This window comes from Phoxinus phoxinus (genome assembly GCF_949152265.1).
Source record: "Phoxinus phoxinus genome assembly, chromosome: 2".
Lineage (NCBI taxonomy): Eukaryota > Metazoa > Chordata > Actinopteri > Cypriniformes > Leuciscidae > Phoxinus > Phoxinus phoxinus.
Window position 1 is genome coordinate 10,748,079 of NC_136877.1, and position 26,573 is coordinate 10,774,651.

At 38.0% G+C, this 26,573-nt stretch overlaps 1 protein-coding gene across 1 annotated transcript; it reads right to left on the reverse strand.

Moving 5' to 3' along the window:
- Positions 1 to 1,549: 1,549 nt before the first annotated feature.
- On the reverse strand, positions 1,550 to 26,112 carry rph3ab (rabphilin 3A homolog (mouse), b). Its single transcript, XM_079591925.1, has 16 exons — positions 26,062 to 26,112; positions 22,442 to 22,604; positions 20,409 to 20,538; positions 18,538 to 18,621; positions 18,305 to 18,455; positions 16,932 to 17,117; positions 16,198 to 16,383; positions 15,208 to 15,287; positions 14,792 to 14,866; positions 11,282 to 11,391; positions 10,460 to 10,586; positions 10,279 to 10,335; positions 9,057 to 9,211; positions 8,813 to 8,894; positions 7,085 to 7,181; positions 1,550 to 3,673 (listed from the first exon to the last, which is right to left on the reverse strand). The coding sequence occupies exons 2-16, from the start codon at positions 22,585 to 22,587 to the stop codon at positions 3,543 to 3,545; spliced, it is 1,797 nt and encodes a 598-aa protein (XP_079448051.1). The 5' UTR covers positions 22,588 to 22,604; positions 26,062 to 26,112; the 3' UTR covers positions 1,550 to 3,542.
- Between the last annotated feature and the right edge of the window lie 461 nt (positions 26,113 to 26,573).

Below are 26,573 nucleotides of genomic sequence, written 5' to 3' on the forward strand. Positions count from 1 at the left end.
TAATATGATATTCAAAGAGGTTCACTTATGATGCATTCTCTAAATGTATTAATAAGTGAGAATTTTTCACCATTCTCTGACTCTACAACCAAATCACTCCACTCTGTGGACACACACCCTTTGAGAGTTCAATATCAACCATCACTGTTATACTTAAATATCCTAATTTCACAAAGTACTGATTTTGCTGAGTAGTAACAATTGTTTGTTTTTGGAGGATGTTTTAAATTCTGAAACTTTGAGTGTTTTTATAGTACAGTGACCTCTTATATATCAAAATATCAAGGAAATCTTGATTCCACAACATGACCATTTCAAATCTTCTGTGATGTCAAACAACAGGCAACCACACTTCTGGGTTCTGCTGATAAGCAGCTTATAGTGATTGACATGAGCAGTGCTGCGGTTCTAATGATCTGTTTTGGCATTATATATTTGGAGCTGGCACAGATGGTGCGCCCCATATATAAACAACTGGCGTGCTCATGGGGACCCAGGTTTGAGTCTGGCTCAAATCATGACCCAGTCCCTTTCCTGTATTCTCTTCTCAAAAAATAGCTTTAACTTTATTCATTATTTCATTTGTTGGACGTATAACCGGATGTTCTAAAGCCTAAGGCATGACATTAAAGTAAAATCAGATAAGCAATGCGTCTTTATTGCTTAAATACACATTTGAAAATTTGAAAACATTCTGGAGCTTAAGTTGTGGACATTATGGGTGGGTGACATACTGGTTGACACAATTTTTGGACTATCGCGGTTACGCATTCATATGATGTTGCTGTGCACCGCCATCATAAAAGCATATCGTTTGCATGCGTTTTTAAGTATTCCGGTTTAAAAACGATTGATTTTAAACAGTTAAAACACGCTAAGCAGCGAAAGATAACTAATTTCGCTATAAGCGCGCGCTGTCTGAGAGATGCTTTTTGAGTGCCGTCTACGGGGCCGTTTATGATACCATTTTCAACTAAAAATGGCACGACAACAGTGTTTTGGGGGGCTGAAAATGCAAACTTTTGAAAACGGGTTTCAAAGTGCAAGTTTTTGAAAATGATACTGTTATCATCTCCGTCTAAACTACAAAAACATGAATCTGTGAAAATGGTGATGGCATGCACATGCGTATTACGAGTTCAGTCTATAGATTTACATCACCAATACTGGCCTGGCATGCATAATACAGCGTCATTTTCGCTGATCCGCGTGAGTGGAGATAGTTTTGATAACATTGTCATCTGTACAAATATTTTTTCTTTCTGTTTTTAATACATCGTTGTTGTGTAAACATGAAGCCGCTGCTCATAGAGCGCGCAGGTACTGAGTTCCTTTTGCCGCCTAATTGGGCTTTAACGATGAAATACACACACTTGTGTCAAAATCCCAGTCTTTGCCAGTATCCTCATAAACACAGTCATTTATGTCTTAAGTGAATGTAAACAGTTGAGAAAAAAAACTCATGTGTAACAGTATATTGGATTAGTGCATTCAGTCTTAAAGTGACAGCAGCCTAATAAACCTGCTGTCATCTGTGTCATTTTTTTTTAAGAGAAAATCTGTCAATGCTCTTGACTAAATTACTTTAGTCTCACTTTAACAAGAATACATGTATATTTTTACGTAGGCTAGTGTTTGTTTTTTGTGATTTAAATTGGTGACAAGAATAATGAAATTTCTATGGTTTTTACATTTTTTGATGATATAAAAACCTAATTACAAAATAATTACATTGTGATAAATATTGTTATCGTGAAATAAAATTACTTGTGATATAAGATATTGGTCATATCACCCACCCCTTTTTTGTTTAAATACATATATTTGATCACATAAATAATAATATTTGATATTGATTAGGATTAATAAACACTGTTTTTGATTGTACAGTTACTTCGAGCACAACAAAAACCAACTACAAAATTTTCACATTTTTCAGCTTTGAAAAATTTTCATTCTCATATCTTTTCATAAAAAGCCAATGCGTGCCACAGTAGTGCCGAGACCGGGTCCTGTTAGATCACTGATTGTCCTTTGGTGATTTAGGACCAAATGTATCATACAAAACATACTATCACCACAAATATGGTTTAAAATGTAAAATCAGCTGTTTGTGTGATGCCTCGGGGGAATGCAAATCTACCAAACAGCAGCAGTGGGGCAATTGGTCATACTAGAGCTGAGATTTTGTCCAGGATCAGTGAATTCACATAATTTGTGTAAATTCCAGAGTTTGCCTTGATCCAGCAATCTTTATGAAACACTTCAAAGCTCCAAAAATCTTTTGGAAACATGTTTTACCTCTTCAATTTAGATTTTTAAGCTCAAATTGAAGCGCAACAGCTCTGTTTCTGGGTTCCTGAACAGCCCGGAAGTGTCGCTGTGAAGCGTTTGTTGGTAAACAGTAATCTCATCTACAGGGAGTAAATTATACAAAGAAAACGAATTGCATTCACAATGATCACAGACACTCTCATGCATTAGAGTTAGTTATAACAGCAAAGAATGGAAATGTTGAGGTCATTCCATTGTTAATGTGCTTTCCTGATGCAATCCTGTGATTGGACAGCAGTCACAAGACAAACAGGCTGCAGGTGACTAATTAAAGTAATATTGGCTTTCTTCACAGCCATTAGACTATTTTAGTCTATTCTTTTATTGAAGTTGTTGTCTTCACACAAGGGCATTTGTATTTTCAGCGCATTATAGACCACAAATAAGATGCATGTTTGAAATGGTTTTGTGGAATACTGTGCTTACACATATGTGTTGTTATAAACCAGGCATACCAAGCAATGTGTTACAAAATTGTATGCATTAGAAGATTATCTAACCTAAGTCATATTAAATGTATCCTTGTCAAACAGATCACATAAAATGATTTGTAATGGTTTAAAATTCTTAAACATTCTTTGGATTTAGTCTTATCTGTGCTGTGTAAACATCCCTACATGCTGTTTGCCTATTTGTTTGAAATAATTATTTAAATTTGATGTTGAAGGTATAAGTCAAAAGTGTTATTTTTGTTAAAGTGTAAATTTTACCTGACATTCTAAATGGCCTGTAAACATTCATAGACTGGGTACAACTGGTTAAAATAGGGCTAATATATTCTGTATCTGCCTCTTTTTTTAAGGAAAAAGACTTTAATAATTATTTTAACAAGAGGTTGCTAAGAGACATGATATTAACGCATTCCCACAACAAGGTAAATATTTGGAGTTTTTACAGTTGTTCTTAAACTTTAACTTAAAAAAACACAATGCTACTTTGGCCAGATAAGAGAACATGACATGACATAACAGTGCAGTTCTTTTACTTTTCAATGCTAACCAATGGTCATTTGAATGTAAGTCACAGTGAACAGTAGAGCTCCAGACATCACATTTTGTTCTTTGAAAGCATATTGTGTGTCAGCTGGACAAGAACAAGATCGGTACAGCCCAAAATATGCATTAGTGGAGCGGAATGGAGTTGGCAAATGGGCCAAGTACAACTTAAGGAAGTGAAACTGTCAAAGGCATGCACAAAGCTTCAAGAGCCTAATCACTTGAGATGTGATTCTCGTTATGAAGAGTATGCCAACGCTCAATCTTCTTGTCTTTGTTCTTTAGGCATTCATACCAGTGCTTCAAACGCTCACCTTTGGCAGTGATTCCAAGCTGGCAGCCCCCTGATCATGAAATATTAGTAGTATTAAAACATACCAATGCAATGTTTATTTTCAATAGAGGAATGAAATGAAAGTCAGTGGTGAATGGTCAATTTGAGACATAATGACAACTGTTTACACCTAGTATCAATAATATATTTTCTGGTTGATCCGTTCTCAAGTATACATTGCTAAATATATGTGCAAATGGAATCAAGATGCATAGACCAAAACCCAAAAACGGTTCGGCTCCATCACCCTGAATTCAATGTTGTTGTTTTTTATGTTTTTTTTTATTTTTTGTTTTTTTAAATGCTTGAAATAAGGTATGTGGTTAACACAAGCTCAAGCTATTTTCATGTTCTATGACATAATATACATCAATATTACCCTCTTGTGATTTAAAAAAAAAGATTTACTGGTCTTGAAAAGGTGGTTGCTAACAAGTGTCTAAATGGGACAAAAGAGGTTAGGGAAACTTTCAGGGAGAAAGTTTTTTGTTTGTTTTTAATAAAGATTGGTTATCAGAAGCTTAATGGTGGAGACATTGAAGTTGTACGACCGTGGTGTAGTTTGTTTATAGCCTATGTTACGCTTTTTACTTCTTTCGATTGTATTCTTCTGAATTTCAAAATTCATAAGTTGTGTTAGTTTGTGAAGAAGATAACCATGATGAACAAAATGTGTAAGAATCTTTTGTTGGTCGCAAAGCTCATTTTCTCTAATAATCCAAAAGCCAATAGAAAAATCCTATTTTTTTATTTTTTTTATTAACGTCTTCACACTTTCAAATATTATTACAAATTTGTTAAAGAGTTCCCCATCTGTCAGTCATTACAACGTTTTGTCAACTGACAAATGGGGTCTCACTTGGGAGGCCCAATCACCTCTGAGTTTTAGAAAAGCGGCCAATGAAGTTGGCGAGTGGAATTAGTATGCCGAGCCACTCCCCTAAACAAACGGGTATATAAGATGCCGCCCCACATCCACTCCTTCAGATTTTGCTTCGGAGCTGAGTGGTTGCAGATAGTGGTTACTCTTTCCAGTCACAAAGCAATGATAAGAGTGTGCAATGGAGAAGATCTCTCTCACTGGTGGAAGAGGGCACATTCAGTGGGTTTTGCCATTCACAAAGAGAGCAGTGCACAGTAAAGTGCAGCAAAATCCCCCTGTGCGCTTTAGCACAAAAGAGCAGATTTTCCTAAAAGAGCAAGCACCGCAGGCGAGCGACTTTTTAAAGATGCCTTTCCGTGCATGGGTTTCTGGATGCGGTCGTTTCCTGTCTTCATCTGATGGCCACAATTGCTGTCTCACATGCCTGGGTTCGAGAACATGCTGAGAAGTGCACTACAAGGGCATGACCATGTCGACACTGTGGTCACGACTCTCCTTCCTCGTGAAGGCTAAAGTCCCCTCTGATGTTACCCAACTTGCTGCCTCTGCTCAAAGCAGAGCCACGAGTATGGTTAACATTCTGGGAGACCTAAGGGTTACAGTGGAAGCGTTTTACCCATGCCAGTCCCCACGGACCTCCCGCTCCTCTGCAGTGTTGTGTGCCATTGAGCAGCCGAGTGATGGCGCGGGTCCTTCTCACAGGGGACCCAGCGTTTCATTCGGCGCTCCAGGTGAGAATCAGATGTCGATAGCTGCATCGGAGTGCGAGATAATTGTCCTCTGCAGAGGAAGATAAGGCTGAGCTTCCCCCTTTGGCCGTGGTCGCTCATGCCGAGTCGGATGCAGAGTTGATGGCCATGCTTGCCCGGGCCCCGCGTGCATTGGACACAATTTGAACCCTCCACCTTGTCCTGAGCGCTCAAGGTTGGATGATTAGCTCAGCCATCTGGAGCTTCGTGTCAACTGGGAAAAGAGCAAGCTCTCCCTCGAGCAGAGCATCTCGTTTCTCGGTAGGGAGTTGGACTTGAACTGAACTGCCTGAATACGTTCAGGGGGAAAACAGCAGTTCTATTTAAATAATTTCAGAGGCTCCTGGGGCATATGGCATCCGCAGCCGCAGTTACGCCGATTGGATTGATGCATATGAGAGCGCTACAGCACTGGCTACACAGCCAAGTCCCAAGATGGGCATGGCACTGCTGCACACTCCACGTGAACATCACACCGATCTGTTGCCAAACTTTCAGCCCTTGGTCTGACCTTGCTTTTCTGTATTCTGGAGTGCCCTTAGAAAAAATGTCCAGGCACATTGTTGTTACAACAGACTCCTCTAGAATCGGTTGGGGTGCTCTATGCAACAGGCACACAGCATCAGGCTCCTGGACGGGACCTTGACTGCAGTGGCACAATAACTGCCTAGAGTTGTTCGCAGTGCTGCTCACCCTGTTCCAGTTTCAGCCAAGGTTTGTATGCTTACATTGCATGTCACAACTCGCCCGCCATCTCCTCCTCTGGAGTTAGCAGCTCTGCACCAATCTGCACCGTTTTGGCCCACCTTGTTCCTGGTTCCTGGTCTCTTGACCTGAGGCATCCCGGCCTAGGCAGGACCTACCGCAGAGGTCTTTCCATATGTAGCACTGCCCCACAGGTCATTCCAAAAGTGTATTTCCACATGTTCCTCCCTACGGGTAGGAGCTGCACTTACCCAGCGTTAAACACAATGGTAATGGATGAAAAAAGGGGGAATAAAGATCCGAAGCACTCTTCCCGTGAAAAACACACAGGGACAGCAGCTACGACGGTCTCCATGGTAAGCCCCGTTGGCATGGTTGGCTATCACTTGGCCTTACATGGGGAGCTGGGTAGGTTATGACTTTATGGGAGCAGTTGCCAAAACTGCACGCTACGACTTGCCAACATCTGTGCTTCCAACACTCGTAACATAGTTTAGTGGTTGTTATGTTTTCCATAGGGATCCTCATTTGTCAGGCAACATAACGTTGTAGTGACTGACAGATGGGGAACTTCTTGGTTACTGATGTGACCCTCGTTCAATGGTGGAGGAATCGGAGATGTTATGTCCCCCCTGCAACAACCCTGAACCACCCACTGAATGGCCGGGACACAGTATCGTCTCCACAGCATAAACCTGGATGTACTGTATGCCACCATCTTATATACCTGTATGAACTGGGGCTGGGGGGTGTGGCTCAGCATGCATATTCCTCTCGCCAATTCCATTGGCCATTGGAAGAGGTGATTGGGCCTGAAGTGAGACCCCTTTTGTCAGTCAACATAATGTCTCTGTTCCCTCCGTTTTTTGTTCTGATCTTTCCTCATATTTAAAATATTTGTATTTTGATGGTTTAATCAAACTTTTAGGGCCATTTAAAACAAATATCACTTCCTAATGTTATCTCCATATCTCCAAACCTGACCAGATCAGCCAAGACAGATGTTAATACCAGGTGCAAACATAGATTAAGAAAAAGTGAATACAATGACATATAATATATATTACAAAATAAAAGTAAATACCTATATAATCATTGGATTTGCCAATGTCGTAGTCCCATACTGAGATATCAAGAGTCTTTTTAGCCAGCTCTGCATGCTTAATTTCATAGCTGAATTCCTGCAAAAGAACAGTTCACATGGCAAACAAGGGGAATCTTAGAAACATGGTAAAAATATCAAAGTAGCAGGAAAATAGCAAGCACAAAGAAGAACTCTGAGAATTGCAACAGAACACTAACAAGGCTTCACATTGTTACAATGTTGGACCAGATTATTTAAACACAACTACAGGAAAGAGATTATATGCCAGTAGATTGAAATATTTAATCATGATTAATCTCACAATTTTTTAGACTTAAACCCCAGATTTCGCACGTGCAGAAATTCGACTATACATGCTTAATTTCCTGTCAAAATGCAATATGTAATTAACATTGGACTTTGTAATTAACATGACAAAAGTCATTCCCCAAAATGTTTTGTCGGAGTTGATTTTATGCCCTTTGGCATAAAATTGTAACTTTAAGTACCACTGATTTCAAGTTAATATTTCAATAATTAAGTTAATAATCCTCTCTTTTTTAAATGAAAGAGCAATTTGAAACAGGGTCACCATGTTTCATTTAACCATGTATAATTACTAGTTAAGTCAGTAGATTAAAAAATGTAATCATAATTATTTACACGATTTTTCAAAGTTAAATTCAATTAATCACAGATTTTGTTATGAAGTGCAGACATGTGACTATATATACTTAAAAAATAATTTTAGGGTTACTTGACTGTAACCCTGTTCCCTGACAAAGCGGTAACGAGTTGCTGCGCTGATTTTAGTGCTATGGGAAAACATCTTTGCTTGACCGGTTGTGAACGTGTGACAAACACGCCAAGAATTTGCCTTAACCTTTGATGATGACATATATCAGAATGCACACATCAGAGGCTATAAATTAATGTGAAATAGGTGCGCTTTCAGTTCTCATTGTGAAATTACAGTTGTTCTTCTCCTGTTTTTGAGTATTTTGAGTTTTATTTAATAAGTATATTGACACTGCTGCAAACAGATCCTTTCCCTCACGTATGTGCAGCCGTTTGTGACACCCTGAGATAAGTAAAAAACTAAAATTTGACAGTTTATACATTTTTATGTTTTTCCTGTCACATTGCATTTAGTTCGTTCTGAAGGAAAGAAAACAAAATAATATAACTAGCATTTTCCAATTAAAGCCTTCCACATAAAGATAGAAAAGTATTCAAGTAGCCCAAATAACATTTCCCTAAGTCAGGGATTCCCAATTTTAAATAACTTTTTTAAACATAAAATAATTAATTTAAGCATCCCTGATTTTAAGTTAATATTTCAATAATTGAACAACAAATTTTCATGTTCACAGTTCTCTGATGTCGGTTAATGTCACATGACGGTAAATAAAATATTTAAAAAATCTTTGTAAGTGTTTTATTTTGATTGTTTTTATTTTGCAATTGTTGAATTTATTGAACATGTGGAATTTTAACATAATAATGCATTATATCAGACAACGCATTCCAGAGATTTAATAAAAATCCACAAATGCATTTGTATACCCAAATTGGGTATGAATAACCTGGTCAAACTTTTGTATTTGTGTCTGCATTTCTCTGGATCACTGTACTCTGATCCAGAGTATAGACACCTAGAAATAAACAACTATTATATTAATTAATAAAGAAATATGTGCATAAATGCATTACAAGTGGACAACATACCTCATTAAACTCTGGGTTGAGTGTCTTCTTCTTGATCTGCGTCTTGTTCTTTGCTTTCTTCCCCATATCAGGTTTCAGACATCTATTCATAGAAATATGCTCAAATTTTAAAGAATGTGGTTTCATTTTTTAGAACAGAGAATTATATATTTTAATGTTGTATAATGCCGTAACTTAAGTGTTTCCTAAGCATATAATAAATAATACTCTATCATATAAACATTGAGCAGAGAGAGAGACTTACATTTTGACAAAGGGATCAGAGTAGCCATTTGCATCCATTGCTGCTAAGTGAACACAGCGTACAACACCTACAATGAGACGACCCAGCTGGGTGCTGTACATTAGGGAAATCAGGATACGTCCTCTCTCTTCCAGCTCAGTGCCATCCTTCCCAGTCTACACAGGTACAAATAGAAATGTGGATGATAATGATAGCACAGGAGAGTTCATTGCAAATGTAGTTATTGTAGAAACACCTCATCCTACAAATAGCACATGGATGTTAATTCATTCTGCTACTGCTGGTATTTGCAGTTGACACAAATACAAAGGATGCACAAAATAATGGAATCAGTCAATGAAAACCAGTGTAAAAAGGGTTGGGCTTCTGTGTCATCTGGTCAAATCTGCAAACCTCTATTAATGATACCCTTGAGAAAAAGAACTACACTTAATTGTGGTGAATGTGTACTTGTGGTGTAAATTTCAAAAGCATGTTTTTAAAAAGCTTTACTTGCAGATGATATAATATGAACGAATTAAAAGGCCACTTCTAAGAGTACATTTACCAACGTCAAATTAAAAGTTTTCCTGTAAAGGTCATTTTAAATAATTTTTAAATAATATTTTGTCATGCTCTAAAGTGCACTTATTTTTATTTGTTGACTAACATACTAAAGCACATGTAAAGTACTTGATTATGATTTTAACTCTAGAATGCTATTTGATATTACATTTAAAGTTTATATATTTTAAATATATCAAATAGAAAATTCATAATTACAAATATATGACATACAATTTTCAATAGAAATTACATTAAGGTGTATTTTAGTTTACCATAAATGCTTGTCAGTTTAATCAGCAGTAACTTTAACCATATTTCAAAGATAATACTACTAATTATTTAATTACATGTAAAGATGTACTTAAGTCCTACTTGTGTCAAAAAAGCACTCTAAATTTCGGCAAATTACATTTAATATAATTATAAACTATAATATAGTTTCATTTAATTGCAACTAACGTGTCCAAAAACATTAGCCTGTTTGCACTCAAGTATATTGTTTTAAAGTATATGATTTACTATATATAAATTCCTCTTTTAAAAGTCTGCTAAAGTGTAGCCTGTATAATAATAGTATAACTGCAAGCTGAATGTGACCTTAATCTTAATGTAAATACATTGTTAGGTGTTTTCAATAATTTAATATACCTCTATAAATACGAGTATAAATATTTACCTCATCCTCATAGAGGGCGATTCCTCGTGCACCACCTGCAGTTGATGTTCTTTTTGTCTATGCAAAGAGAGGCAAAAAAAAATCATTACGTATTTAAAAGTAATATATATTCAGCTAATCAATGGTTGTCAATAATAAGCATGTCTGTTACTGGTATGAGTATTAAGCATGAAGCACTCACTTGGACAACCCTCTCTAGACACACATTAAAGTTTTTCTTCTGATTGAACTTCAGTTTTTTCAGTGCAACTCTGGTTTCTCCGATAAACTCATTGTGGCCAAACTTGTCTTCATCACAGACAGATATTCTGCATAGACATAAGTAAAATTCCTTAAATAGTTAAACATGTATCCATGATTACTGAATACCAATAGGCCTACATTTAAAAAAAAAATATCACTTTCAAAACACAAGAACAAAATACTTTTTTAGTCAATGATTAGCTAATTAACTGACAGTGTTGTTATTGTTAACTAAAACTTCTATTAAAATAGTTTTTAGCAATTTAAATAAAGTTGAAATAAAATAATGTTGCAGTGGCAACTAGCGAAGAACTAAAATTTCTAAATCGAAAACTGAAATCAAAATAAATTAAAGCTCGATTGAAATATAAACAAAAAGCAAAAAACAAATAATAAATAAAACCGAGTTCAAAATATGTATAACTGGTATACATATATAATGATATAAACAATTAAATTTTGTCTTAGAGTAAAAAAAAAAAAAAGTTACATTATCAAATTAATTTACTATGACCAAGTGATGTGCATTGCATTTAAGTTTCACATTTGATCAGTTCTTTCTTTCCCTGGGAATCACTTGTTATGATACTATCTGTATACTACATGTTACTATCGCTATACTCTACTATTTGAGCTAAATCTTTCAACATCTTCCACAACAATTAGAAACTATGTCAATTTAATTTGAATGTGCCCAACATGGCAGAACTATGGCAACTGTAAGAGCACTGTGTGTGACTGTACCAAAGTAGACTTAAACCTGAGGGTCTTGCGCTGCATATCGTCATCTGTCAGCCCGTGGTACACCAGCGTCTCATTCCAGTTTGGGTTGCGAGTGTTGCGTAGGGTCTTGGTACGTAATTTAGTTGACTGCATTGACAACAAAGATGCTCTGTTTAACCATCATTGCTTGACCAGTATAAAGTATAACTTGCATAAATGAGGACTTTCTCATGAAGCTAGTGGTTCTGAGTTCAAAACCGAACGTGATCAGTGATCTCAAAACGCCACTGTACATGCAATAAAGTTACTCTGAGCGTGCACATGAATGTAGTGTCAACAGCAAACAGCCAATGTGAAACATGAAGAGTCTTTTCTCTGCTGAAGATAAATAGATTTATGCTAGTCTCAATGGAAGTGAGTTTATTTAGTTTATAATTAGTATAACGTACAGTACATTGAGCTTAAGAGAAAACAAAAGCTCAGTCATTTGAAATGCTTAAAAAACACTTTGTAGATTAATCTTTAGCATGGCCAAAAGTACCGGTATTGGCAGTGACAAAAATGTCTTGCACTGTTTGCAGCTTCAGTATTTGTAGATTATTAGTTGGTATACTTTTTTTGTGTGTGGCTTTTTTGTTAAAAACATTCAATATTTGCAAAGAGTCAATAGAGTGTTGACCCTTCTTCTACATAACCTCTTCTATTCGCTCTGGCATGCTGGATATCAGTTTCTGGGCCAAATCCTGACTGCTGCCGATCCATTCTTGCCTTAGTGCTCGGAGTTGATCACAATTTGTGGACATCTGCTTGTCGGCAGCCTTTTGAGGATTGACCACAGATTCTATATGAGATTAAGATTGGGGGAATTGCCTGGCCACAGATCCAAGATTTCAATGTTATGATCTCTAAGCCACGTCATTATCACAATTTCCTTGCTCCATCATGTTGGAAAATGCAGGGATCATCACCAAATTGCTCCTGGATCAATGGTAGAAGTTGCACTTAGGACGTTTTGATACCATTGTTTATTTCTTTTAGAGTTTTTGGGAAGAGAATTGTGAGAGCCCACTCCTTTGGATAGAAAGCAACCACATGGATGGTCTCAGGATGCTTCACTTTTTGGCATGACACGTTAGAAGACAGTTAGAAGGTAGCTTCATCAGAGAAAAGAACTTTGCACCAGTCTTCTGTTGTCCAATCTTTGTACTCCCTGCAGGATTTCAGTCCATCCTTGGTGTTTTTCCTGGAGAAAAGTGGCTTTTTGCTGCCCTTCTTGAAACCTGGTCATTGTCCAAAACTCTTAGCCTCACTGAGCATGCAGAAGCACTCAAAACCTTCTGCTGCCAAATTGTGCCAATACTGAGAAAGCTCTGCACTGTTAGTGACCATTCTGAAGCTGAATTCTAAGGAGGGGACAGTCCTGGTCCTTGCTGGACATTCTTAATGATCCGGTAAATGGTTCTTTTACAGGTGCAATATTCTTTGCAGCAATTTATTTGCATGTGAGGCCATTTTGATGCAAAGCGATGATGATGACTGACTGTCTTTCTTAGGAGATAACCATTGCTAACAGAAGAACATAACTGGAAGCACTTCATTCCTCATTTTATAGAAATCAGTCTGCTCTTATAATTATCAAGCGTAGCGTTAGTTCTGGCAGGTTAGTCAAGCTCGCATCAGCTGACTCTCAGCTGATCCACATCTACCTATAGGAATATGACGCCTATCACTGTATACATATATAAGCTCCTGCAGTATTATCAGCAGATATCACGTTTCTCAGGAGCGAATTACCCTCCTCCATCCCCAGCTCCTCCTCTCGCCAGTCAGGATTTGGCATTTTGATTCCCCTTGAATCAGAATAAATTCTCGAATTATGTTGTACTTTAAAATCTTGATTTATATATATTTGCATAAATTCATGTTGGTTCGGTTCGGTTTACCCTAAGGGGGGTTATTGCTGCTCTCCCTGCTCTTATCCATGCTAGGCTGCATGGATGCGTAGGGAGTTCTCGCCCAGAACGGAACCACCAATCCAAACTGTATGCTAATTGTCAATCACATTTGACGATAGTGGTCCTGACAGAACAATCAGAATTATCGAGTTATTTTACCTGACTAGCAGTTGTTCACACTTTCCTATATGCTGATGATATGATTAGTACATTTATGTTAGCTGGACATTTTGTGTCAGAGCCAAAAAACTGTGAAATTTGGGTTGTGTTGGCCAATAAAACTTTTTGCAATTATTTCAAATGAATCTCATCATTCTGCACAATAATCTAGAAACAATGTGAATGAATCAACACCACAACTGAAGCCACAATCTTTGCAAAACAAAATGTATATCACTGCCAATACTTTTATAGCCAATAACAGCTATAAAGCCTAATTAGGTTACACTTTATTTCAATAGTCCACTTATGACATTATTGTCACAGAACAGAAGATTGCAAACACAGGTAAAATATGAACAGAGTTTATTGAATGACACAAAGGAATTCAACAGGTGAGTCTCTGGATTTTAGATCATGATGGTTATACTGGTATATGAATGACAAGTCTTATCTTTTGCAGGTAGTGAAGAGAATTGGCTGGAGGACTGAAGACGATGACACACAGAAGACAAATGATGGGACAGTTTGATGCAAAAGTAGAAATTCAGTGTTGAACTACTAGACCAGATGCTGATGAGTGTGTGAAGCATGCTTATATGGAGTGGAGCTGTTGAGGGTGAATGATGGCAGGTGTGGATGATGTGAAGTGTGTGCAGGTGTGAGCCAGAAGGGGTTATGGGAAATGTAGTGTGAAGTGACTGGTCTGGTGACTGAGATTGTAACAATTATACTAACTATAGGAACTTTGCAACCACATGTCAACTAACTCATTAATTTGCAACTACATGTCAAATAACTCTCCTTAGAGTATTAGTAGACTGTTAGATTAGAGTTAGGGTTAGTAGAAGTTAACATGTACAGAAATTGTAAAGTTACTTCTAGTCAGTAGAATGTCTGTTGAGCATCAAAATGAATCTTTAGCAGATATATTAAGCAGACAGTTTACTAATACTCTCTAATGACTGCAGTGGATATGTGGTTGCAAAGATACTTAATAGAATGTCGAAAGTGGACTTGGAATAATGTGTTACCCTTATTTGTATTAATTTAAATATTAAGTTTAATATTATTGTTAAAATATAATTGCTCATGGTTAATGCATTATAGGCTTGTGAACTAACATGTTGTTCTCAACATTTAACTTGAAAATTAACACAATAATAGACCAGCAATAATAATAAAAAATTACCAAAAAACGACTGGTCAAACTACAATCAAACTTAACCAGGTAGCCACTTAAACCTGCTTGGTGAGACTGTAGTATTATAATTTTTTCAATATAATTTGAATAATGAATGCCAGACAAATTCTGTAACTTTAGTAATATATAAGTACTCTTCTATTACTTTAATAAACAATACAGACATGGAGAATACTAATTGCAAAGGTAAAGTGCTACAAGCAGCACATTAAAAAGCCCACTAGCTCACCTTACTTGCCCCTGGCAGTAGATGAAGCTTAATATATGGATCTGCCAGTCCATTTGAATCCATTGGCTTTAAACCCTACAAAAAATATTAAAACTATTTAAAAACAAATCAAAAATCAAGGACAGTACAATATTACTGATATAACAAAATCTGACCATGATTGTCATTCTGGTCTATGAAGTTTAGACTTGTAAATACATAAGAAGCAAATAGTGAAAAGCCCCTTTAAAGAATATATATCAGCACAATACTGCTCAGGCAATCAGATTCAAGGTCCGGAATTACTTCTGCATGATGATAACTACATAATCACAATAATATTACAACATAATTAACCCACATGCATTTTAGAGTTATTTTTGTTTGTGTGCAATAATTTGACTTAATATTATTATGTGAAAATATACTAAAGATACCTTTGCTTTAATAATGTTGCAATGGAGGCTGCTGTTCCCTTGGTCAAATAGTAAAGTGAACTCCAGAGCGCCCAGAGTTGCTGAAACAAACAAAATATATTGCATTAGGCACAAGCATTTCATCAGGTTTGAATGCATGAGGAAAATCTCACAGGTCTACATATTAGCCCACACAGACACACACACACACACACACACACACACACACACACACACACACGCGTCTGGTTTACTATCTTTGTGGGGACCCTCCATAGACGTAATGGTTTTTCTTCTGTACAAACTGTATATTCTATCCCTTAGACTAATCCTACCTCTAAACCTACCCATCACTCAAAACTTTCTGCACTTTAATATTTAAAAAAAAATCTCATTCTCTATGATTTATAAGCTTGTTTCCTTATGGGAAAATCAAATTAGATCCCATGGTGACACGAGTCCCTGTGAGTCTGTGTGTATTCAGGTTGAAGGAGAGAAAAACCAGGATAGAAAAACATGAACACACACACGCGCACATAATTAAATATTTAAAGTTGAATGCAACAGCGACATCTAATGGTGTAAAGACAAGCTGTTTTGGAAAATCCAACAGATCCAACAGAAGTATTGGTAAAAATAATTTCAAGCACATAAAAGTGCTGCAACATTTTCTCAATTGACTTCCACTGAATTTTATTTTATTTTATTTTGCCAACAACACAACTTCAAATTAAGGTTAGACACAGATAGACACATTCTGCATTAGTTATAAACTCTGCTTAATTATTTGTGGTGCTACACACACTTAGTGATTAATGTGAGGATATAGTAAATCCAACTGGTGATTATTATTAACTTCCTATAACAAAATCCCACAAAGGCCTCTTTCCACCAAAAAAGAGAAAATGGACAGCAACAGTATAACAATGATTTGATGTATCATCATTTTTCAAATATGTTTCTTCCAGACAGAGACAATGAAGAACAAGAAGTCGGTGAAAATCTGCTTACTTGCTTCATCTGAGTCATAGCTGTTGGCCTCTTCCTCGTCGTCCATTGATGGAGCCGGCTGATGCTGGCCGGGTCGAGGGATGACAGCAGACTTTTGCTCCTCCCTCTCTGCAGGATGAGCTCTTTCCTGAACATTAGATGCATTGCTAATGGTTTGGTAGGCTCCTTTCTCTGCCTCCTGAGCAACTGGTAGGGATACAATTATGTTTAGGTTCTTTCAAGCATAATACTCCTTGAGTAGGTGTTTAAAGACTATTTGTTGTTTATCATGTTGCTACCCTTGTGAAAAATAAGTGTTTAACTGTATTGAATGTGCATTGTATTGTACTTCAAATCCCAAAAGTATCTTTTTTTGTAATGAAAATGTAATTAAATAAACGGCCATTTAATTAACTTAAAGAGAGAACACTTTCGTGACTGTTTCTTAACACACTTAAGTATGTCCTTGATTATGATTGTTTGAGCCGCACTCAAAGGCGTTGTAAATTTCTCTACAAACATACACCTGTGACTCAGTACATGAGTATTAGTGCGCCACTGCGTCTGTGTGTTGCTTGGCAACCATTCCGCATCAGAAGAACTACATTGCTTGGCGGAAGAAGAACCTTTTTATACCAATAGCATTCATTTTGTATGTGGAATAACCATTTTATAACAGCAATAAGCACAGTGAAGCCATGATTTACAGTGAATTTAGAACAGCTAAGGGCATTAAAGTCAATGTTTGTTCTTACCTGGCTGGAATGTGCTGGATGAGTTTGGTCTGGCAGCATGGACATTCACAGTCTTTTTCATCATCACTGGAGTATTCTGGGGGCTTGCAGCCTCTCCATCTACTTCTGAGGAACTCTGACTTTTAAGATAAGCAGGTTTTGGAGCCACGTGTGGTTTTTGGGTGATTGGTGGATCCGTTTTTGGTTCTGGAGCATATACAACATATATACACATTCAGCAGTATACATATGAGAAGCATTGATTCAGATAAGGCTTATTTCACACAGTAACATTTCAAAGTCGAGTCACATTTCAGGGCTCTACATTGCGACCATTTCAGTCACATTTGAGACTGAAAATTACTGTGTGCGAACATTTAGGCAAAAAAAAAAACATTTAGGTGCACCGACGCAAGTGACCTGATTGAATCTCATGAATAATAGTACAATACAATTGACTGGTTTTCATGACTTCAGTCAACAGAGCAACCGTGGAAAAAGTTCAGAGATATTTTTTTTTGTAATTATGTTTGTGAAACAGGTTAACATTAACTGTGACAAATATTACATTTGGATTATCAGAAACGGGATCGGAAATTAACGAGGACTTGGTGGTGCAAAAATGCAACCAAAATTTTAGATATGGGGTAAAAGTGCCCCTAAAAAATCAACATCACATGAGCAAGACTGCTATTTTCCCAAATTTTAGAACAATTGTGTTATACAATAACATTTATACAACAAACACAAGTTAAGTGATTTACATTTTTGAGACATTTTTGCTTTATTTCGCCAATGAAAATACACTATATGGACAAAAGTATTGGGACACACCCTGTAATTCTTGAATTCAGGTGTTTCAATCAGACCCATCTCCACAGGTGTACACCTGGCCATGCAGTCTGCATTTACAAACATGCAGTTGTATCACCTTACTTGAGTTGCTTATTAATCAATTTAGTCGACAATGGAACAAACGAATGTTTGCGGCGATTATGCTTGCATAACGGGACTCTGTATCTCCTACCAGAGTTCATCAACAAATACTCTGGATACAACACAAGTGAAGGGTCCAATAAAATCTTGCCGTTTTGAACGAATTGAGCGAGTCAATGATTAAGTGACCCACTCGTAAACTAATGACCCGCTCAAGTCACTTGCTTCTCTCCTGAATGATTCAGTTGTTTTAATGAATCAACTGAATCAATATCTCACTCATTGAGACAGTGACTTGCCGCCTGGTGATTTTAGTTTCATATTTAAAAGTATTTTTTCATACTTTTCATTTTTCATTTTTTCACATTTTTGAGCATTAAAAGTCTGTGTAGATAAATCTAAAGGCCACTGCAAAGAAGGATTTTGTTGATGCAGAAATCTCCATTTGTCCACCTCACCTGTGACCGGTGCTTGAGGTTTCTTAGTAACTGGAGGTGTTGCAGGGGTCTGCCGAGGACTGGGATCTTTAGGTCTGGAAACGGGCATAGGTGAGGGTAAGAACTGCTTAGGGAGACCTTTAAAGAACCAGGCTCCAGATCGTTTCCATACCTTTAATGGAAAAATATGCAAGCAACATTTACAGACAGTTGTACTTTAGACTGCTTCATTATGATATTGTTATTTCCCTCACCTCTCTTTGTTCACCGCAGATCTTGCAGAGCCATACAGACCGTGGCCGAGTGTTAGTCTGCACTCCACACTTGGTGCACATGTTCTGATGGGAAAAACATGACATAGTTTTAGAAAAAAAGACTAGAAGTAACATGCAGTTCATTAAAACAGTTCAAAACTGTATAACAAACAGAATAGAATTAGAAGAATAAAACTTCTGCAGTACTAACTATTTATAATGTATTAGAATCGTCCTGTAGACAAATTGCATTAAATGTTGCCTTGGCTTTGTCTTGCTTGGTTGGAGACATTTAATATTCAACAATATTATTGATCTGCCTTACTTAAGTTGGACGATGACGCAATTTTCTTCTAGAAACAAACTGTGTTGTATTATTTTCATGTTATCACTGTGAAGCTGCTTTGATACAATCTGTATAGTAAAAAGCGCTATATAAATAAAGGTGACTTGACTTGACTTAAAGCATGAAAAATAAATTTCTCAAGAAATTTCTTCCCTATTATGACATAGTCTGAATAAAACGGCTTTTCGAAAAAGAAAGAATGAACGTCAGGACTTGATTTTGTACATCAAAAATGGGAATTAACTGGATAGTTGGATGATTGTGGTTTGCTATTGGTCGATCTCATGTGAGTGACAGGTTGTCCCGCCCTTGCGTTAGTAAACACGTCATCACGTCAGACCTGCCACGACAGACCTGCCCCGTCCTGGTCGCCTGCACAGCCGGATCTGCCCTGGCCACCTGAGGGAGGATCTCTGCCGTGGACGCTTGAGTGGTCATCTCCGCCGTGGCCGCCCGAGTGGCCTTCACCGCCCTGGCCGTCCGAGGGAGAGTCTCCGCCCTGGCCGCCTGGGGGAAAGTCTCCGCCCTGGCCGCCCGGGGGGAGAGTCACCGCCCTGGCCACCCGAGGGGTCGTCTCCGCCCTGGCCGCCCGAGGGAAAGTCTCCGCCCTGGCTGCCCGAGGGAGAGTCTCCGCCCTGGCCGCCCGGGGGGAGAGTCACCGCCCTGGCCACCCGAGGGGTCGTCTCCGCCCTGGCCGCCCAAGGGAAAGTCTCCGCCCTGGCTGCCCGAGGGAGAGTCTCCGCCCTGGCCGCCTGGGGGAAAGTCTCCGCCCTGGCCGCCCGGGGGGAGAGTCACCGCCCTGGCCACCCGAGGGGTCGTCTCCGCCCTGGCCGCCCGAGGGAAAGTCTCCGCCCTGGCCGCCCGAGGGAAAGTCTCCGCCCTGGCCGCCCGATTGACTGACGTCTCCGCCCGATGGACTCTCTGTTCCTCCCTGGCCGACCGAAGGGCTGTCTCCATCCTGCTTCCACTCTGCGTTCCTGACCCGCCATCCCTCCCCCGGTTCCTCCTCCACTTTACCTCCCTCCAAGACTGGTTGTGGAGCGTCTGGAAGCCAATCCTTTGAGGGGGGGTAATGTCAGATCTGCTTCTGTGTCTTGTGCTCTGTGGGACTTTTATGTTGTAGTTTCTTTGTGTCTAGTTTCTGTATTCTTTCCTGTGTCCTGTTTCCTGTGGCCAGGTTGTAGTTTTGTAGTCTTTTACGTTTTCATTAGTCTGCTCCAGGTGTGTCATTTTCCCTCGTTAAGCTCGTCTACCCTTTTGTTTAAATAGCCCTTGTTTTCTCTGGTTCTCTGTCGGTCGTTGTTTCATGTCATGCAGGTGTCTCCAGTTCCTCGTGGTTTCTTTGTTTTTCTCAGTGTTATTTAGTTCTTCAAGTAAGTTATGTTTGTTTATTTTCATTAAAATCTCCCTGCATTTGGATCCTTCAACTCTGCCTGCCGTCTTTGATTCCCCCGTCCCGTGACACCCATTAGAATTCAAATATGAGGTTTCATTTAAATAATTATTATTTTGATTAGTTTCTCACCTTTTTACAGTCCTCACAGACCACTGATCTATCACCTCCTGCACCCAGCTGCTCGCCACATAAAAGACAGCGTGACACTCCATCCCCACAAACTGCTTTTTTCATGGTGTCCAGACGATTCACCAGACGTCTATCATAAATAACAGTATCCACATGTCAACTGCATACATATGTGTTGGTCAGTATGTTAACATATACAGTGCCCTCCATTTATGTTGTAAATACAAGAAAAATATGCTGCATATTTTGCATGTTTAATGTATGCCACACTTATTGGTACTGCCTCCCTTTGTCTTCTCTACTTAATAAGTAATATTTCATATACTTTAGTACTTCCTATCGGAAACATTGGAAGTCCTCCATATTTAATCTCTTCAAGTGTATACAAATTAAAGGTTAGATGTTTTGTGAATGAAAGACCAACAGAATAAACTGCAAAGACATTTTTCACAGCCTGTTTTGATCATATCAAATGTGCCAATATTAGTAGAGGGTGCAGCATGTAATCTCACATCATATATTAAATCTATCACACTTTAGATTTTTCTCAGGCTGTCCACACATGATAAACACTAAACTGTTCAAATTGAAAAAAATCAACCGAAGGCCTTGTTGAACGTTACAGTTTTTTTCGATTGCTAAACGACAGTGAGCACAACTGGAGCTACATGTGCAAAACTCTAACTACAGTCTGCACAGCAGCAGTTCATGTGGACCAAACTCTAGTTCGTTTTTCATTGCTTGAACACAGTTTTCAAAACTCTACACACTTATCCCATGACTTTAACCACAACCTGCACAACACTGTGGATTTACAGCACTTTGTTCAAATGCTAACACACTGCTGTCAAAACTGTGAACCACACATTCAAAACAGAATAGATTTCAGCCTTGTGCCTTTCAAACACTGCTGATGGCAACTTCAGCTGAAACAGGTGAGAGTTACATCCTTACAGTAAATGAGAACATTACAGGAATTTATTTTGTTTTGCAATTATAGAATATTTACACAGATATATATTACAGTAAGTTTGACTGTAAAATATATTTTTACTGTATTACTGTATATACTGTAATATACAACATAACCCAAAGGCTGGCCCCAACAGGAGGAAGAGGAAACATATTTTCAGATGCGCAGGAAAATGCTATTGTCGCAGATTTATGGTTTTGTACCTGCCTGCATATTCACCCTTCCTCAACCCAATAGAGGAGTTTTTTTCTGCCTGGAGGTGTAAAGTGTTTGGTCACCACCACCCACATGACCAAATGTCTCTTTTGGAAGCCATGCGTGCCGGATGTGAGGACACGAGTCCAGAGGACTACCAGGGATGGATAAGGCACTCCAGAAGGTTCTTCCCCAGGTGCATGGCAAGAGAGAACATTTGATGTGATGTTGATGAAAACCTGTGGCCTGATGCTAGAGATTAGCAGGATTAGCCCCTCAATTAATTGTTTGAATTACATGTACTTTTAGTTTCTACCTTTTTTTTCCTCATTACTGTAATTCTGTAAATTACTACAGACTATTGTGAAGCAAACTGCTAATTTTCATTTACCTTAAAGAATTGTTATGTTCTAAAAATGTACTGTAAATAAATCATGTGAAAGAATGTCACTCTTTTCTTTGAAGAAAATATTACTTTGTATGAAGTCACTGAAATTGTTCAAACTGTAAAGATGAAAACTTTGTATTTTCTGTATTGGTGTTTGATGCTAGTGTTTTTACTCTCAGTGTGTTCTGAGTGACAGTGTGTGTTATCTCAGTGAGAGTTGTGCATAGTGTTTGGCTGCACTGAGCCTGTTTTGAGCCATGTGTTAAGAGTTGTGTTGCTTGGAGTGAGTTTTGCAGGTGATGTGAACTGTTTAGCTCAGGTGACTGTTGGTAGTGCAGACTGTAGTTAGAGTTTTGCACATGTAGCTCCAGTTGTGCTCACTGTCGTTTAGCAATCGAAAAAAACTGTAATGTATAATTCACTAAAAGCTGGCAGTGACAACAATGTTTTGCTGTTCATCAACAAACTCTTTCTTACCCAATCCTCTCTTGCTCCATTGCCTCCATCTTTTCTGCCCGGACAATTACACTGTTGATGATCTCCTTCTCTTCATCAGTCAGCTCAGCGCCAAGAGGCCCAGACTTCACGTGGACACCCTTTGTGCCCATCACAGCATCTGTCATTGTAAAATCACTGGAAACTGGGACACAAAAACGAATAAGAGTGATGAAGATAATGAAATAATCAAAAAGTACTGTAAAAAAAATCAACTCAGCAGTTTTAATTGGGAATTGTTTAGCAATTTAAGAGAGTTATTCAAATTAATGATTTATATTTTAAAGCTGTTGGGATGTTATTGTTTTTGTGTGGAAAATTGCATACAGTACATATACGTCATTCACAATGCCTGTCACATTTATTTTCACAGTAACATCGCAAGAAACACTTATTCAGTTTAGGGCTCTCAAATGACTGTGCATGTGTGCGTGCGTGTGTGCGTGCATGCGTGCGTGCGTGCATGCGTGCGTGCGTGTGTGCGTGCGTGCGTGTGTGCGTGCGTGTGTGTGTGTGTGTGTGTGTGTGTGTGTGTGTGTGTGTGTGCGTGCGTGCGTGTGTGTGCGTGTGTGTGTGTGTGTGTGTGTGTGTGTGTGTGTGTGTGTGTGTGTGTGTGTGTGTGTGTGTGTGTGTGTGTGTGTGTGTGTGTGTGTGTGTGTGTGTGTGTGTGTGTGTGTGTGTGTAAACATGGTCATTTATTTGCATTTATTCCTTTATTTAACCAGGAAGGTCATGTTGAGATACTGTATCTTTTCAACCAGGGAGTCCTGGTCAAAATGGCAAGCAAAAAACAAAACATTGCAAAGAAGTACATAATACCACAAAATAAACAAACACACCAATGCAAAACATCTAATTAAAACATTGAAATTGTTCTTTCAAAACAGATTTTAAAATATTTTTAAACATTATATTTACTTTATATTTATGTTATCTTAATTCAAACTTCTCTAATATGCAGACTCAAATTTCATCTGTGTGATGACATTTTGCAGGGTTTTTGAATGAACACAATTTGTCAAGTGGAGAGAATTTCAGCCTGCGCAGTGAGTAGGGAGCAGTGAACACTGCGCAGGGACCCTTTGAATCGGAATGCAGCTCAGGTCTTGAAGTCTCTGCTGATAAGTTGAATCAGTGCTAGATGTGGGAGAATTATGAAATGTGCAGAGGTGCGGAGCCTCATTGAAAATTTGGTGCTACTGAATACTCAGGTGCAAAGACTCATCCCACACGACCAATAGAGGGCACTACAACAAAGGCGAATGCGTTTTGGGTTGTAACTCAAATGTGTACCAACATAATGGATGGATGGATGGATGGATGGATGGATGGATGGATGGATGGATGGATGGATGGATGGATGGATGGATGGATGGATGGATGGATGGATGGATGGATGGATGGATGGATGGATGGATGGATGGATGGATGGATGGATGGAACTAGTGCAGAAATATTCTCATTATCAAAACAATAATAATCATGTTGAACTGTAGACTAATTCAGCTTTTGGTCATGGCCATCCACATTGTTTGTTGTGTGTGTGGCAACTTTTATTTAAATGGCAATACATAAAGGTTTATATATAGTTATTTTGGTATAGGTGACCTGAAATTCCAAACACCATTTCTCAAATTTATATTATATTATATTAATCACTGTGCTTTTAACAATCAATGTGTTTAACAATCAATCAAGGTGGCCACTAAAACATTAAAATAACAGTTGCCAGTCATAGTAGGTCAGATTTAAATTTTAACCTAAAAAAACAACAAAAAAGTTTAAGATTAAAAATTATTTTTGTAATGGATGCTAAAAATGCGATATAGTGTTTACTTGTAGCCTATATAACCCCAGTCCAGACTTTTCATATTTTCAAAGTTAAAAAAAAGTACCAGTAATTTATTTTGACAAACCATAAGGAGTTATAAGAAAGTGTTATAAGGAGAATTGTATCTTTGATTTATTATCCAGTTTATCAGAGAGCTATTCAGATATGATTAAGAAAACATGGAAAATGTGCGGCTTAATAAGGTAATCTGCACTAATGTAGTAAATCTAGACTTAGATCTCATTAAAACTCTACTAACACAGTTTCTGTTCTTAAAAAATTATTATTTTCATACTGAGAACAGTTATAACAGTATATATTTCACCTCTCACAAAAATGTTTTAAACATTAGCATGCTCTCCCTATATTTGGAAAATTTCAAGACCATAGTCCACTTTCCTGTTGTACATTGTATATTGTACATGTTGGTTTAATATCTAATTTACCTAATCTTATTTTTTGTATTATTATTATTATTATTATATGGACTTATATGGACAGAACCATTATGCATTCAAGCAAAAAAAAAATTACAACTTTACTCAGTAGGCTATACCCTGTACACAATGAATCAATCTAAAAATGCCAACATTGTAACAACTGAATCAATGGATCAATCCATGTCTACACATAGCTTACATCTTTTATACCCTTTCCTCATGTCTTTCCACATCACTGCTCTATGCCACATTAATGCATCTTATAAATCATTTACCATGCTATTTCCTGATCATTTTCCTGGAAATGTACAACATAAAGTTTATTTTGAGAACAGGTAAGTACATTACTAAAGACAACTCGCATTTATAATTAATAGCAGTCAAAATATCTCATCAAACTACAGCAGTATATTTTTGTAGTTATTTGACTGCAATAATCCATGCCTTCTATTACTGTAAGGAAAATATTTAAATTATCATTCTCAAACATAAAATTGAAGCAGATTGATTCAGAGAAAATTATTTTAAAACTCCAACCGCAAACAAGCAGAATGACAAAACATATGCGTAAGTCTAACTAGGTCATATCAGCAAAAATCATTCAGAAAACACTTATTTGGAGACGCCTGATAGCAAGTGCCTGGTCATATACTCCCATTGAGGGGGAGGAGGGGGGAACGATGCTATAGTATTAATTTAATTCTCTAAAATGCACGAAGGAAGATTGACTGCTGCCTTGCTGCGCAATAGGAGTCGAAGCGCTCGCTGATCATGTCTTTATTACCATTCGATCTGCTTCGAGTGGAAGCACCTGCATCTCACAACGTAAAACAGAAGCAAACCCGCATCGAGATGACACACCTTACGCTTATCTTATAGACAAAAGCATGTAGGTTCTAACAGCCATACAGGACACGCATCCATCGATAGAAAGCTCATTTCTTACATAAATTCACATTTTTACAGCAAACCATTGTCCAGCCATCATGTCGATATTTTATATAGCATAGCCTTACGGATGATGACTGTGGGCAGAATACATTCGTTGCCTACAGACTTTACCGCCGAGGTAATATAGCTCAATTGCCATCTCATCCACGTAAAATCAAAAGATACCATTGTATTTTTTTTTATCATGCAGGACTTTTCTGTAGGCTATTAAATAAATCGCGAAAAAGTCATCAGGATTTAGGTGAGACCCAAATGCACAGAATGTGCATGTTTGTCGATTAAAAAATGCTGTCATCGTTTCATGCGTTGAATTGATAGACATGTCTGAAATAGAGCTAAGTGAGAAAAATTTAATTTTGAAAATGTCTTGATATCCTTACCTGATGATAACCGCCCACTCTTGAAGGAAGGCGACTGCAAACAATGCGGACTATAGTGCGGTCAGTAGTGAGAGGAATCAGCGGCTGCGCATAGAGAAGAGAGCGGGTCTAAACCAGAGGCATTAAAACGCTTGAGCACATCAAAATCCACATACTCTTTTCCTGATTTTCCTTTCAGCAGACGCTTCTAAGCTTTGCATGTAGGCTAGCTCTCTTTACTTATTTTAACGCCCGACGTGATACCTTGCGGTGGAAAACACAGTAGGTTACTGACATGTGTTGAGAAGAGATATCTATCCCAGCTAACAAAAATAGGATTTGGCATAGGCTATAGAACGTTTGGCTAACGTTGCCATTAAGTTAAACATCATTTCTAAATGTTCTCTGGAAATGTTTAAAACACGTAAAAATCCTTTTTCATGGTTATGCGGACGTTAAAGGATAGTTCACCTAGAAATGAAAATTCTGTCATAATTTACTCACCCTCAAATTGTTGGTACATATACAACATT